This window comes from Podarcis liolepis (assembly GCF_965112155.1).
Source record: "Podarcis liolepis genome assembly, chromosome: 13".
NCBI classification, from domain to species: domain Eukaryota; kingdom Metazoa; phylum Chordata; class Lepidosauria; order Squamata; family Lacertidae; genus Podarcis; species Podarcis liolepis.
The window spans coordinates 41,245,600-41,260,969 of record NC_139573.1 but is presented as its reverse complement, the minus strand read 5'-3'; the positions used below and the strand labels follow the sequence as shown (position 1 = coordinate 41,260,969).

The 15,370-nt window shown below is 45.1% G+C and overlaps 1 protein-coding gene across 3 annotated transcripts in view; it reads right to left on the bottom strand.

Annotated features, from left to right (window-relative positions):
• Window positions 1-381: 381 nt before the first annotated feature.
• Window positions 382-15,370, bottom strand: part of MYO1D (myosin ID) — a 175,961-nt gene continuing 160,972 nt past the window's right edge. For 2 of the 3 annotated variants that reach the window (XM_083469533.1, XM_083469534.1), the window contains exon 22: window positions 382-3,046. In XM_083469533.1, coding sequence (XP_083325659.1) covers window positions 2,890-3,046 — 157 coding nt within the window. In that variant the 3' untranslated portion in view covers window positions 382-2,889. Of the gene's footprint in view, window positions 3,047-13,169; window positions 13,270-15,370 lie in introns of all 3 variants that reach the window. The other variant, XR_014518099.1, reaches the window with a different exon arrangement.

Below are 15,370 nucleotides of genomic sequence, written 5' to 3'. Positions count from 1 at the left end.
GTATTTTTTTGGTGTATAACATGCCCCCGTGTATAAGACGCCCCCAATTTTTGGGGACTTAAAAATAAGAAAATGGGTGAGGGGGTTGCCTAGAGTTGTTCAGCTTTTGGAGGAGGAGATTGCCTATAATTGTGGAGCTTTTTTTTGAGGGCGATTGCCCAAAATTGCTCACCAATTGCACAATCGTCAGCCTGCTTGTCACCTTCTTTGTTTCGAAACTCCTTGTTCTTGATCCCTTGAGTCACATGCACACTTTAACAATTTTCCAAATACTGCCCTATATCCCTCTCCCCCCATACCCGTTACTTCCCTTCACCCATGTGCAATCTTCTCTACATAATATTATTTCTGTGTGCTTCCCAAATACAAAAAGAGAGAGCATTATTGGGTATAAATGATACTTCTTTTATTTATTGCAATGAATGATGTAAACAAAAATACATTTCAATTATAACAAGGGTGCTTGCCCACATTTCTATATAAACTACATTAAAAAATGTTCATTCCATTATTCCCTCAGGCTTAAAAATCAAACATACAATTAAGGAATAGTTAATTTATAGATAAAACTGAAAAAATCTCTTTTCTCTCACTCACGCACATACACACAACAGAAAAGACACAAATACTGTATATTCATTTAAATCAAGACAAATACTTCATAGCACGCGACATAGCCAGTCTTACAGATTTGGAGAGACTTCCTTATCACACAATTTGTTTATTTATTTTGCATTTCTTCAATTTCTAAACCACCCTTCATCCGAGGATCGGAGGGCCGGTTTCTGTCATCATTCAAATGCAGCAATTATGCCGGGACACCGTATGAAAGTGCTAATTAAAAAGTTTCCATGGCTAATTTGGCTGCTATGAAAGTGAGAGCTGGAAGGCTTTTGAGTAATTAACAGAGAAGCAGAAGAAGACACAGTGGTGGGGATAGGTCCGTTTCGCTACTGGCAACAGGGAAGAGTGCAAACTTTTGGTCGGGTTTACAAGATGGGCTAGGACCAACCTGAACGCCGTTCAGCATAGATGTGCCTGACATTCATTGGAACGAACGCAGGGATGGCTAATGGACTTCATACATGCCATAAGCGGATAAAGACTTCATATGGTATTGACCACCCCAGCCTGTGGGCATCTCTACCAAAAAGCACTTTAAAATGTGGATCTTGCCACGTCCAGGCTAGCCATAAAACAAGCAAGGAAAGGGACCCAGATGGTGGTCCCCTTCTCTGGAAAGCTGGACCACAAAGATGGGGAAACAGCACAGCCAGAATGCCTGGGAACTGTGTAATAAGGACTTTGTCCATCGATCTGATGGTGGTGGGGACTTGCTCCCCAGGAACAAGCCAGTTTGCTCCACCACCCATTAATCTTGGAAGGACATTCCCTTGCTTTAAGAAAACCTGATTCAACCGAAGTCATTCAATGTTCCTACCTGGGTTGTGAGCAATCGCAAAGTCAATGAATCCTGACCTGACCCGCAGTGTCAGGCTTGGTCCCTCCACACCCCATTTACTTAATTTTACTTATTTGGTATTTTGCTTATTTGGTGTGGGCCTTTGTCAGGTGCTCCAGAATGGCGCATCTTGGCCCATGTCTCGAGATGCTGGAAGCGCTCAGGGTCAAGCAAAACACAGCTACTTTGGCACGAGAAGAAAATAAAGCTCATCGACAAGGCTGTGCCCGCTACCCAGCGGAAAGCCGGAGAGACAAAAGGCAACTAACTATGAGGCTACACTGGCCAGAATGATGCCAGCCGCTTGGATAAAGCACACTGTGAGCTGGCCTGAGCAATCGGCTCCAGCGCTTGCACTAACAGCAGCGTTGCGAAGGCAAATCTGTGCCAAGTCATGCACAAAGGGGAGCCCCCCTCTCTGAAGATAACAGACATACTATAAAGATGCTCTTTCCATCTGTCTGTTGGTGTCCGGGCGCAACCACCTAGAGCCCATCTGGGACTCCAGTGCAACACAAGCACTGCAGCGAAGCAGTTAATGCCCAAAGAGGACATCCTTTCCAGGGCGCAATGGCTAATGCCACCTAGATCAGGCTTCCTCAACCTTGGCCCTCCAGATGTTTTTGGCCTTCAGCTCCCATGATCCCTAGCTAGCGGGACCAGTGGTCAGGGATGATGGGAATTGTAGTCTCAAAGCATCTGGAGGGCCGAGGTTGAGGAAGCCAGGGCAAGGGCAGCCCACGTGCTGCCGTCCAATGTTGTCGAGACTCCAATCAGTAGGGCCAATGTGCAGGGATGATGGGAGCTAGGAGGCCATAACGTCTGGAGGGCTCTAAGTGGGCGACCCCTGGCCTGGGGAGGGGGCGGTTTCTCTCAGGCACAACCTCTTTGGAACAAAAGGGGCTGGGGAAACTCCGTGGAAGCTGCTGCCAGCCCCTTGCCCCTGTGCTACAGAAAGCCCACCTCTTTTTAAGTACAGATCACTTTTAACATTAAGGTCTGCATAAAATTAAGGCCTGCATAAAATCCAAAGGGGTTCCCCCCCCATTCCCTCCCATACAAGGCTTTGGAGTCCCAAGGATTAATTACACAACCATCTTAGGTATGGGGGGGGGGGGAGGAATAGGAGGAGGAGAGCAGAGGGGGATATATATATATATCCCCATTCATAAAAGGCACTTTGCTAAAACATGGCATGGGAGCCAGTTCTAAATTTATAGCCAGCACAATGGCGGGGCTATTTTAAGCTCCTGCTCAGTGTAGCAGCTTTAGAGATGTCTAGATGTGTGTCACAGACAAACATCTTTACAACCCTCCTCCTCCTCCTCCCCCCACCGTGCAAGATTCAAGGCACAAGAGGAAAGGAAGGCTGCTTAGAGGGGGAGTCTCTCTCCCCCCCCCACAGCCCTCCCCTAGCAGAAGCAATGCTAATTTCCAGGCACACACAGAACGAAGCCTGACCGATCCTTGGTGAAGTTTGGCTCTGATTGGTTTATTCTGGTTTCCACGGAGACGGTGCATTTCCGACCATGCATGCTGCACTGGACCGGATTGGCGACGCTGACTTGCAGGCGGCGTTTCTCACTGCAGGGCGAGAGAGAGAGAGAGGGGAAAAACACATTAAAGAAATAGACTTTAAAGCGTGTGAAGGGGAGAAGAAAGGCCACCTTGAACCTGTAAGATCAGCTCCACCACCTCCTAGCAGCTCGGGAGGCCGTGATTAACGGCCAAGATTAGAACGGATCATGCAAATGAAGAAAAAGAACCACCGACTCCTTCAGCCACGGTTCTGGAAAGGCCATAAGGGAGGGCAACCTGTGCATTCTTTGGGATGGGGCCAGGGAAGGTGCGTAGATAGAGCTACTCATCCAGGCTTAGGTACAGAGAGTTAGGTACTCTGTGCAACTGATGGAGTTCCCTCCATCACAAACCCATTTCTGATATTTGCACTATTTCCATATTTTGAAGCTTTTGAAAAAAAGGGTTTTTGATTTCAAGGAACAAAGCACATCAAAGCTTTATACCCAAGAAGCATGGGTAGGCAAACTAAGACCCGGGGGTCAGATCCGGTCCAATCGCCTTCTCAATCCGGCCTGTGGATGGTCTGGGAATCAGTGTGTTTTTACATGAGTAGAATGTGTCCTTTTATTTAAAATAATAATAATAATAATAATAATAAATTTTATTTATATCCCGCCCTCCCCAGCCGAAGCCGGGCTCAGGGCGGCTGACAACACCAAAATAGTGCAACATTATAAAAACATAAAAAAATGAATCTCTGGGTTATTTGTGGGGCCTGCCTGGTGTTTTTACATGAGTAGAATGTGTGCTTTTATTTAAAATGCATCTCTGGGTTATTTGTGGGGCATAGGAATTCGTTCATTATTTTTTTCAAAATATAGTCCGGCCCCCCACAAGGTCTGAGGGACAGTGGACCGGCCCCCTGCTGAAAAAGTTTGCTGACTCCTGAGAGTGACACGAAGACTGCAATTGTTTTTGTGAACAGCTTTCTAATACAGCTGTTCCAGCAGAATGAGTTCCAGAGACTATTTTGCTGTATTTTAAAAAATCGTTCCTGATGGAGGTAAGAAGAGGGCCAACTCCTTTGCTCACGTCATGTGGGCGAGACTTGGGTCCTTCTTACACTGGCTTGCTCTCTCCTAACACTCCAACTTAGAAGCCCCACCTAAGAAATTCAACCCCAGAGTGAAAAATCAGATCCTATAAAACAGCCCTGTTAAAAAACAAAACAAAACAAAAACACGACCCTTGGATTGAATTTCAGGCTTAAATAAAGAGAGTTCACAGTGTTTTTGACAATGCTGTCCATGGGAAAGAATTTCCAGAAACTTAATGCAAAGAGAAACAGAATATTTAATTTTAAGCTGTTATTCAGCTTTAAAAAAAATATAATTTCCATTGCTGGGGTGCAGGCCTTTCAGCAACTTGCGTAATTTGCATGTTGGGTTTTAACAATCTTCCCCGCTTCATGCGTGCAGTTTTATTTCCCTTACAGGAAAGACAGCTAACGATAATTTTAAGTGCAGGAGCTGAAAGTGCAGCTGGCAAGATGAACATACCCAAATGCTGAAATCTGTTTGTTTGTTCTTAAAAAGGTCCTGTATCACTTACTGAAAAATGGGAACAGAATCCCCAAAACACCGCCAAATTTCTTTTTCTTTGGGAAACCTAAACTATCGCACCAATTCATTGTTTTCTGCCAATGCTTTCCATCAGAAAAAATAATTTGCCCCCCCCTCACTTTTTAGGGAAAGAACCAAGGAGTGCTTAGATTGCACTTCTATGCACACCTTCCATGGGAGTAAGCCCCGTATGTGACTGTCTGCTGAATAAACTTGCTCAGGGCTGTGCCGCTAATATTAAATATTAGTCTGCTTTTTTTAAAGAAAAGAAATGAAAAGGGACAAGACTAACAAACAATAAAGACGGTGCACAACACTGATCGCTGTCACGTCAGGGTGCCATCGGGACAGGAGGCCAAGTCTTCCAGGTATTTAATACTTCTTGACTTAACGCCACAGTGAGTTGCATTGAAAATCCCTGATTAATTTGCTATTTTTGCAGTGCCTTAGCAGACCCAGATGAACACATGGTAAAGCCACAGCAGATCACAGGTGGATGCATTTACAATGTGAATCACCGGTGTGTGTGTGTGTGTGTGTGTGTGTGTGTGTGTGTGTGTGTGTGTGTGTAAGAGAGAACAATACTCTATACCAGGCTTCCTCAAACTCAGCCCTCCAGATGTTTTTAGCCTACAACTCCCATGATTCCTAGCTAGCAGGACCAGTGGTCAGGGATGATGGGAATTGTAGTCTCAAAACATCTGGAGGGCCGAGTTTGAGGAAGCCTGCTCTATACTTTCAAGTACATGCCTCCCCTCCATTTGGTTGAGCAAGAATGTAGCTGTTGGATATTGCTTTTACAAAGGACACTGGCAACAATTTCTGCTTCTTGTTATATCACCAGAGGTTCCATAGTCAACATCATTCCCACTCACTCATAGTTAACTCTCCTCTCCCATCGCCTGATCACATTCGACTAATTGACTCTTGAGATTTGTGGTATGGTGGAGTATAGGTAAAGCTAAAGGAGCCCTGGACGGTTAGGTCCAGTCAAAGGCGACTATGGGGCTACGGCGCTCATCTCGCTTTCAGGCCGAAGGAGCCAGCGTTTGTCCACAGACAGCTTTCTGGGTCATGTGGCCAGAAGGATTAAACCGCTTCTGGCGCAACAGGACACCGTGACGGAAACCAGAGCGCATGGAAATGCCGTTTACCTTCCCACCGCAGATAGATACCTATTTATCTACTTGTACTGGTGTGCTTTCAAACTGCTAGGTTGGCAGGAGCTGCGACAGAGCAAGGGGAGCTCACCTCGTCATGCGGATTTGAACAGCCGACCTGATCGGCAAGCCCAAGAGGATAGGTGGGGATGAGTCTGTTAAAAGGTGGTTTCCATCACTTTTGGATACTGTTATAGCAAGCTAGGGCACCTCTGTTCTCATTAACACCCCACCACTCAATTTCTGTTCCTCATGCCTGCAAAGTTAGATGTGAAAGCAGATTGGTATACTTTTTCAAAGCTTCAGAGCCAGAGGTGGTAAGAAGCTGTCTAAATAAGGGGACTAGGGTGGCGCTGTGGTCTAAATTACTGAGCCTAGGACTTGCCGATCAGAAGGTTGGCAGTTCGAATCCCCGTGACGGGGTGAGCTCCCGTTGCTCGGTCCCTGCTCCTGCCAACCTAGCAGTTCAAAAGCACACCAGTGCAAGTAGATAAATAGGTATCGCTCCAGCGGGAAGGTAAACGGCGTTTCCGTGCGCTGCTCTGGTTCGCCAGAAGCGGCTTAGTCATGCTGGCCACATGTCTGTGGACAAATGCCGGCTCCCTCGGCCTATAGAGCGAGATGAGCGCCGCAACACCAGAGTCGTCCGCGACTGGACCTCTTTACCTTTTAGCAGTTTTCACTGCTGTGCGTGAACTTCCCCATCTCGAGGATAGGCACTTAAAATAAAACAGAAAAGCAGAAATATGCAAAATAAGCAAAGATACACACATTCAGAATCTTGGCTGCCAGTACAAAACTGTGCATGCACATGCAGAATGCACTTGCCTATCGGAACAAGAAGCAGAAATAGCACAGAGCCAGTTTCATCAAAACTTCACAGGAAGTCATTTGCAGACAGCCTCCTGCCCACAGACCAGTTCAGTAACCTCTGCTCTCGAAAGGCTGCAGAAATGATTCATCCAATGTGTGCAACAGAAGCTGTTTTTCTTTCCCCCTTTTAATAAAAGCAAACAGCGAGGGTCTAAGCATGAAAAACAAGCAGTATTTACTTTTCTGGTTTGTGCCATAGACCTCTCTCACTACACATTTTAATGCCAACTGGGGCCATGTATGTGTCTGGGGTCACAGTCCACATGTAGAAAGAATGCCTGGGAAGGCAGTGACTGTAGCAGCAATGTCCCTAACAACAGAGGGCTTTTGAAAGCTGGCTTGTAAGACGCTGCTACAGACTCCAAACCGTAACTAAGAGCTCAGTGCTTCAGGGACAGTCCCAAACACAAAAGGCAGGTCCAGATTCAAAAGGCCAGCTCACTAAGAATGGATGACAAATCCAGGAAATCCGAAATCCCAAGGGGGCAGAAAAGGCTATTTATGTACGTGGCCCCGGCTACACGGATGCTACTAGCCCAGAGATGGAAAGAAGATAAAGTCCTTACCAGAAAAGAATGGCAGATCAAGTTGATGGACTATGCCAAAATGGCAAAAATGACCGGAAGAATCAGAAATCAGGAAGACCAACATTTTAATAAGGAATAGGGAATATTTATAATTTATCTTAAAAACCACTGTAAACACTTAAAACTGTTAGCAGGACTAGAGTAGCATTTGTAGTTTAATGGTGAATTTTGGACATAATGGAGATGTGAAAGATTTGGATTATCATAAAAGATGAACGAGGAAATGATTAACAATAGGATCCACAAAGGGGAGGAGGGGGAAGTCCAGAAGATTCCTTGGAATCTTGTTTGTATGTTATATATTGTATATGTGATCGTAAAACTCAGATTTGAAAACCAAATAAACAATAAAAAGGATTCTCTATGGGTTGTTTAAGATAAGAGTCATACTATTATGCTACTGACACTTTTCTTACATGATTGATTACGTGCTCTGCATTTTTCGGTGGACATCTTTAGATGAACATGTTGCACAATGCACCTGACCTTTGTTGCTGCTCACCATTAGCAACGAGCAGGGTGGATAACTCGAAGTGTCTTGAAACAGCTGCGGATGCCTGCATGCAGCAGAGAAGAAAGGGAATGTACCTGTCTGTTCTGGTGTTGCTTCCCAAGCCAGCACTTGCCTGCCACCGGTCAACCTAATTCTCTCATGTCCAAGCCCAAGACTTAGACAACCTTACCAGACTGCTGCGCATATTTCAGGTGTCATAGCACCTACCCAAACAAACGCAACTTGTTGAACCCATCTCCTGTGAGCACCTCCCCTGGCGTTCATGAGAGCTGAACACAGAGGAACTTATTTCCAGTGGAGTATGCCCCATATTTGTTTAATCTACCCCGCACCCTTCAATGTAAAAACATTTCACAAAAACCATTGTGCAACTCTACTTAACATTTCTTTCAAAGGGTGAAACTCCCTCCCTAGCAAATTGCCTTATGATTTATACAATAGCAGGTAATTGAAAGCTATGTTATTTTGTGAATCGGTGTCACCTTTGCTGTTATTTTTAAATTAAAAAACACAACACTATCCTCTAGTTCCCTGAAAGACAGAAAATGTAATAATAATAATAATGATAGGGTGGCCAGAAGACAAAATGAGTCAGAAAGCTGCAATACATGGCTTTCTTGCCTAAATTGTTTTTGGAGAAATGAATGTGGCAGAACAGCTGGACTGAAAAAGGTGCCCAAACACCTGAGAGGCAGGTTCTAGCAGAGATGATCTGACCTTAGATTATCTCAGAGTCCTCTTTACCTCAAACGTAAACAGACCCAGGGAGCTATACTGCTAGGCTTACTCATTAAATCCACCAGCGGGTCTAGCTCAGGGGTAGGCAAACTGAGGCCCGGGGACCGGATGCAAACCCATCACAAACCCATTTCTGATATTTGCACTATTTCCATATTTTGAAGCTTTTGAAAAAAGGGGTTTTTAATTTCAAGGAACGAAGCACATCAAAGCTTTATACCCAAGCAGCATAGGTAGGCAAACTAAGGCCTGGGGGCTGTATCCAGTCCAATCGCCTTCTCAATCCGGCCTGTGGATGGTCCAGGAATCAGTGTGTTTTTACATGAGTAGAATGTGTCCTTTTATTTAAAATGAATCTCTGGGTTATTTGTGGGGCCTGCCTGGTGTTTTTACATGAGTAGAATGTGTGCTTTCATTTAAAATGCATCTCTGGGTTATTTGCATGGCATAGGAATTCGTTCATTTTTTTTCTCCAAAATATAGTCTGGCCCACCACATGGTCTGAGGGACGGTGGACCGGCCCACGGCTGAAAAAGGTTGCTGACCCCTGCTCTAGCTTCAGGATTTCAGAGTTACTTGCACGTGGGCGAATGGTGCTGCTTGCATTCCATTTTGCACCCAGCGTGCTTCAACGTCATGGAGAGAAGGTTTAAAATGGAAGAAACGTGACAAGCCAGAGATCACTTCAGCTAGAATATTACTCACACTGTTCCACGGAAGAAACAAGAGAAGAGAAACAGTCTGTGCGGGAGAAAAGCAGAGGGGTGGAGGGTTTCTGCAGGGAGAAACCACTGCTTTCAAACACTACAACTCTCTTGGTTCTGGTCACCATAGTAACCTGGATATTAGTCGTTCAATCTGACAGTGCATCACTGCCAGCCAACCAGAAGATGTGACTGTCATGCATGCTCTTATTTGGCTGGGGGGCGGGCGGGGGTGGGGCTAGAGGCTGCTGCCTCCTCTAGGGATGCCTGCTTACGACCCAATTTTAAAACCGATCGCTTATTAGTATTAGGGAAAGCCAACGTGAGCAGCGTTTTGCAATCTTCGTTCATCTGCACAGCTCTGCAGCACAGCAGCATTTATTCGGGAAATGCTCACGAACTTGCAGGTGACTTCTTCCTGCAACACCTAACACTCGCTAAACAGGACGTGGGACAGGAAATCCTACCCCCCCCCCACCCAGAATAGGGAGAGCTTGGGGATACAAGTTGCTGGTTTTGTGCTCTGTTTTGCTCTGCTGCTCACAAAAACCTTGCAGCTGTTGGGAGATGCAGCTATTGGCACAAGGTGATCTCGGGGTGGATTGAGGGCATAAGGCAGACTGAACGCCATGACCCCGCACACTTGCAGAAAGCTTCCCTCTGGAAGCACTGCAAGATCTGGAACCTGAACACAGAACCACCAAACCGAGCAGTTTTGTTCACTTAAGCGCATAGCTGGTACTGGTTTTTTCCATCAGCCCAAAGTCTACAACAAGCACGCCCATTTTGCGTACAACACATCCGAATACTAAGTCCATTCAAGGAGGACAGGCCACAAAGTGTCTTCAGGGTTCATGTCTCCAACTTCCACTTCACATCTTTGGGAATTCTCTCCACGAGCAACTTGCCAACATCCAGGGATCTTTTAAAGACACACACTCATCAGGGCTTTCAGTGGCAATGGGAAGATATGGAACCTTTAACTTTAATTTTACTGGTTAGAGGAAAGTTCAGTCGCCCGCTCCAAATAATCTTGGATAGAGAGCAAAAACAAACAAACAAACCAAAAAGGAATACATCAAATAATGGCTATTGGTCACCCTCCTGAATTAGTTTCCGTGTCCGTTTTTGTTTGTTCTTGGCTATAACCTGTATTTAGCTGACCAATAAAATCTGATCTTTACTAGCTGTTAGTTAAGAGCAGCCTCAGCAAAGTGGCTCTAGGCCCATCCCCAAAAAGAGGGCACTATGGCAATCCCAAAGCTGAAGTTTTAGCAGGTAAGCATTGGAAGGTGTAGAATGCTTGTGCATCTCTCTTTGTTGATCAGGACTGCAGACACATTCCACCTCTCCAGAAGTTCAACTACGACGCCTGAGCTAGCAACCCTTAAGCTAGCTGTTCCCCTGCACACCTCCAGGAACGTCCAGGATGTAGTAGAAACATGTGGTGCAATGCCTAACTCATTATGGGTGGCAGTGCTTTGCTATTAGCCTACAAAGATCTGAATTATTTAGGATCCAAATATCTTTCCGACCACCAAGTAGCCCAGGAATTATGATCATCAGGAGAGGCCCTGATTGTTCTCCCCATCTACAGCAGAAGATGGGAGGGTGGTGGCAAGAGACAGGCCTTTTCTTGGTGGAGACACCCTGGTTACAGAACCACCTCCTGGGGAAAATCAAATCTGCCCCCACTTCTGATATTTTTACATGTAAGCCGAAGACTTTTCTGTTTGCCCAGGCATTTGGAACATGAAAGCTGTCCTGGATTGTGGCTATTTGGGCTATCACTGATGTTACCGATTTCCATCTTTGATTGTGTGGTTTTTATTTGATACTTGTCTGTTATGTTATCATGGTTTATTTATTTATTTTATTTATTGAATTTATGTACTGCTCTATAACTGGAGGTCTCAGGGCAGTTCAAAGAAAAGATCACAATATATAATATCAAAATAAGAACAATAACGTCCCCCCCCAAAAAAGAGCCACATTTTAAAAGGATATAGGATGTCCATCAGGTCAACCAAAGGCCTGGTTAAAAAGGAACATTTTTGCCTGGCGCTATATAAAGAAGGCACCAGTCAAACTTCCCTGGAGAGGGTATTCCGCAGACAGGGAGCCACTGCAGAGAAGGCCCATTCTCGTGTTGCCATCCTCTGGACCTCTCAAGGAGGCGGCACACAAAGGAGGACCTCAGAAGATGATCTCGGGGTTTGGGTAGGTTTGAATCTTCGCTTACGCTATTCCAGCAAAATCAGCATCACACCAACCAACAGCTTCTTGCTCTAATCTCAGTGAACAAGATGAACAATAGCCAATAGTCAGCTCCAGTCTGGTACCCCTCCAGGTGTTTTGAACTACATCTTCCATCTGCCCCAGTGAGCATGGCCCATCATTAGGGTTTAGGAAAGCTGAAATCCCAAACATTTGGATGGCACAAGGTTGGGGAAGGCTGCCTTAAGTAAATAATATAAACAAGGGCTCCTCTTTTTATTCTTTTTTTCTTTTGCAAGACCCTTTTAAATATTTTTCCTCTTTTCCTTTTTCCTCTTCCCTAGGCCAGTGGACGCCAGCTTTTAAGACTGGGGACAGGACCATTCCTGACCAGACTCTTTGGGAGCTGCCTCCCCTCCCCCAATCTACATTGCTAGGCTCCAAGTACAGGGAAATCAGTGCAAGAATGGAAAGGACTTGTCTTTCCCCTCTCAAGAGAAATGCCTCCTCATCGCTCTGAGCATGGCTGTTCTTATGCAGTCTTGTAGAGAGGATACAATGGTGAAAGAGGAAGAAAAGGCATTTCTGCCCTCAGATCCTCTCCCAAACCTTTAGTCTGCCAGTAACTCATTGCAGAGTTCAGCTTCTTCCTGTGACCTACCAGTTAATGATGGCTGATCTAGGTCATGGCTAGAAAAGGTATTCAAATTCCCAGGCAAATGTTGCTCAACCCAGTCTGTGGGTGACAGTCGCTATGAGACTAAACAATCAAGTTGCAAAGTTCCCAGCTGAAATCTTGCCTATGCTATGAACTCAGGACATGATCTTGAAATGGTTTTTCTTTTTTTTGCGGGGGGGGGGGGAGGGAATAATTGCATAGACTAGCATACAGGATTGCTGTAAGAGTTCAGCAATTTCAGTGTGCTCTTATAAGCCGTATGGTACCTTGGTTCCCAAACTCAATCCATTCTGGAAGTCTATTTGACGTCCAAAACGTTTGAAAACCAAGGCGCTGCTTCTGATTGGCCCCGGAAACAAAGCTGACAGCCGAAACGGACGTTTGGCTTCCAAAAAACGTTCGCAAACCGGAACACTTACTTCCAGGTTTGTGATGCTTAGGAGCTGATTTGTTCAAGAACCAAGGTACCACTGTAAATGTGAAGCGATTTGTTTTGGCCTTTCCAACTATTTTATTAGAAATATTTACCACGCTGTTCCAGGATGGGGCTCATACAAAATCAGCGTAATGAATTAAAACAACATATGACATTAAACTTCAATTAAAATCATTATCTTTGTAACTTGCTAACACCCTGGATTTTACGTATCTTAGAGGTGCGACAGGAGTCAGCCTTGGGGGGCAGAGTTACTAGGACATAAAGGAAGCCACCTGCTTTCACAAATACGTGCAAGGAAGTGACTGCAGTCACCAAAGGCGACTCACTGAGGATAGGAAATCTGAAGTCAAGGAGGCAGCACTTATGCAGAGATATTCTTCCAGAATGACACAGGGTGCTGAAGGGGTAAATAACATGGGGAGGGAAATCTATATTTGACCTCTTCATGGTGCCTGGAGGGAGAATGCAAGGCAAGGTAGACAACGTTAAAACAAAGCGACAGCTCACACTCCAGGTGACTGGCATCAACCAACAGATCTCAAGAGCCTGTAAAGGAAAACCACAAATTTATCTTCCAAGAAGGAAGTTTCACAACTGAGATGGCCTACTCTTAACCTCTTAAAACTGCGAGAAGAACTGAAAACATTGTTTACCATGAGTTTGTTGCAGGCTGCTCAGGGCTGGCTTACGCTGCAATTTGACAGAAAGTGGAAGCAGGCACAGAAGTCATCTTCCCAAGAATCTCAGCTTGCACTTTAAAAAAAGGAAGTTTCTAGTCCTCATGGAACATACACAAAATAAAGCGAATCACGCAAATTTGACCAACTTGTGTAGTTTCTACGGGTCAGAATTTAACTTTTCTTGGTGTGGGATTTTTTAAAAAAAGTATGGAGTAGGCAGAGTCCTAACCTTGCTCCTGTCTGACGCTCTCTAGTGCCTGTTAAGAACATAGGAAGATACCCTATATAAATTCAGACTACTGGTCCATCCAGACTAATACTGTTTGCACTGAGCCTCTAAGGTTCCAGGCAGGGCCTACCTAGAGATGTTTGTTATTAACCTTGTGCTCCTCCAATGAGCTACAGCCCTTCTGTTATTTGAGATGGTCCTCCAGAGACTGTTCTACAACTTGTCTTCCACTCCTCTCCACTTCTGCCAGATTAGTCACAGTGCTTGCCAGGCCAGTACCAAACTGAGCAGAGGGGACATTTCCAGGCACACTGTCCTCAAATCCTCTCCCACTTTCATGCAAAATTAGCAAAGAAGCAGAAACATGTCATTGCAGGATGGGGTGTGTGGCGAGAGCAGCCACTACATCATGAGGAGTGTCCCCATTATTATTTTTTAAGTGACCTACATACTGCTGGGGAAGACAAAAAAAAAGTTTATAAATCCTGACGTATGTTGGCCATTGTGACCTGGAAGGAAGTGGTGTGTTATCCGTGACACTGTGTCCAAGGTTGGCTCACTTGCTTGTGCTGCCTAGAAATGTGTGAATGGACTGGTTATCTCCTGGTAGCAAACTGTGTCTTGGACTCTACTGATATATCTAGAGGGAATGGATGAATGTTGGTGTGCAGGGTAGCACAGTTACATAGATTTTTTTACCTGTTGCTGGTATATATTACACGGGCCAGATTCCTCAAACCTGTCCGTGACCTTATAAGTCAAGAAAAATAGGCAGACATGCTTTGGAGTCTAATCAGAAATCTCAGCTTGCTGCACATTTGTCTTGATTTGATTCATCTTTTACCTGTACAAATGACCCGCATAATTGGGTTCTCCTACAGGTGCACTCCTCATCTCCACAGAGACAGGCGTCATCAGTATTTAAAATATGCATTTTGGGGGAATACAAGGGAATAGGGAGCTTTTTGCCCCCACTAGATCTCTGATTGCTCTCAATATGGCTTATAGTCAGGCAGCGTGCGGCGAGGCACAGGAATGCTGCTTTCCAATCATACTAGATTCTGCCAAAACACTCTTTACCCGCCCTTATCAAAGACCTTGGATCAGAAGAATTCGTCAGGCTACACATTTTGGAATCCAAAACAAAGTGTGGCGACAACTGCAATTTAATGAATGTCAGCTTTTTAATTGATGCTCATAGAGAATTCAAAGCTACAATCTGTGAAGAACCACCACCTGCCCCTTCTGCTTCAGCTGCTATCGTGGGACTCCCCGGCCAATCTGCGTAGGCCTGGAAAGGGCAACTCTGCCAGCAGACACTATCTCCTTTAAAGCAGTGACCTAGTTCTGTTCCTGCTCTTCCCAATTTACCAAGGGAAGGCTGCATTCACAGAAATGAATAGGCGCGTGTGTGAAAATCTTCTAGCCTTGAACTGCCTTGAATCTCACCTAAAGCAGAACTTTAAGGGGGGATCACTATTATGCCTAAAACAAGAAGAGATGGTAAGATGAGGGGAAAATTTATACAGTCAAACCTCGGCTCCTGAACGGCTCCATTTTTGAACGCTTTGGCTCCCGAACACCCAAAACCCGGAAGTAAATGCTCTGGTTTTCAAATGTTTTTTGGATGCCAAACATCGAATGCAGGTTCCGATTGAGTCCAGGAAGCTCTTGCAACCAATCGGAAGCTGCGCCTTGGTTGTGGAATGTTTCAGAAGCCAAACAGGCTTCCGGAATGGATCGACAACTGAGGTTTGACTGTGTGTGTGTGTGTGTGTGTATCCCAACCTGAACTGTCAAGGGGTTTCTCATGGATACACAAATTATTACTGAACACTCACAAGAGGTAACAGAAAAGAAGGCTTGATTTCTTAAACAGAAGTGCTGGAAGAATAAGCTGGTTTTAAGAACTGTGCAACATTCTTAGCAAGGCTTGCATGCCAAA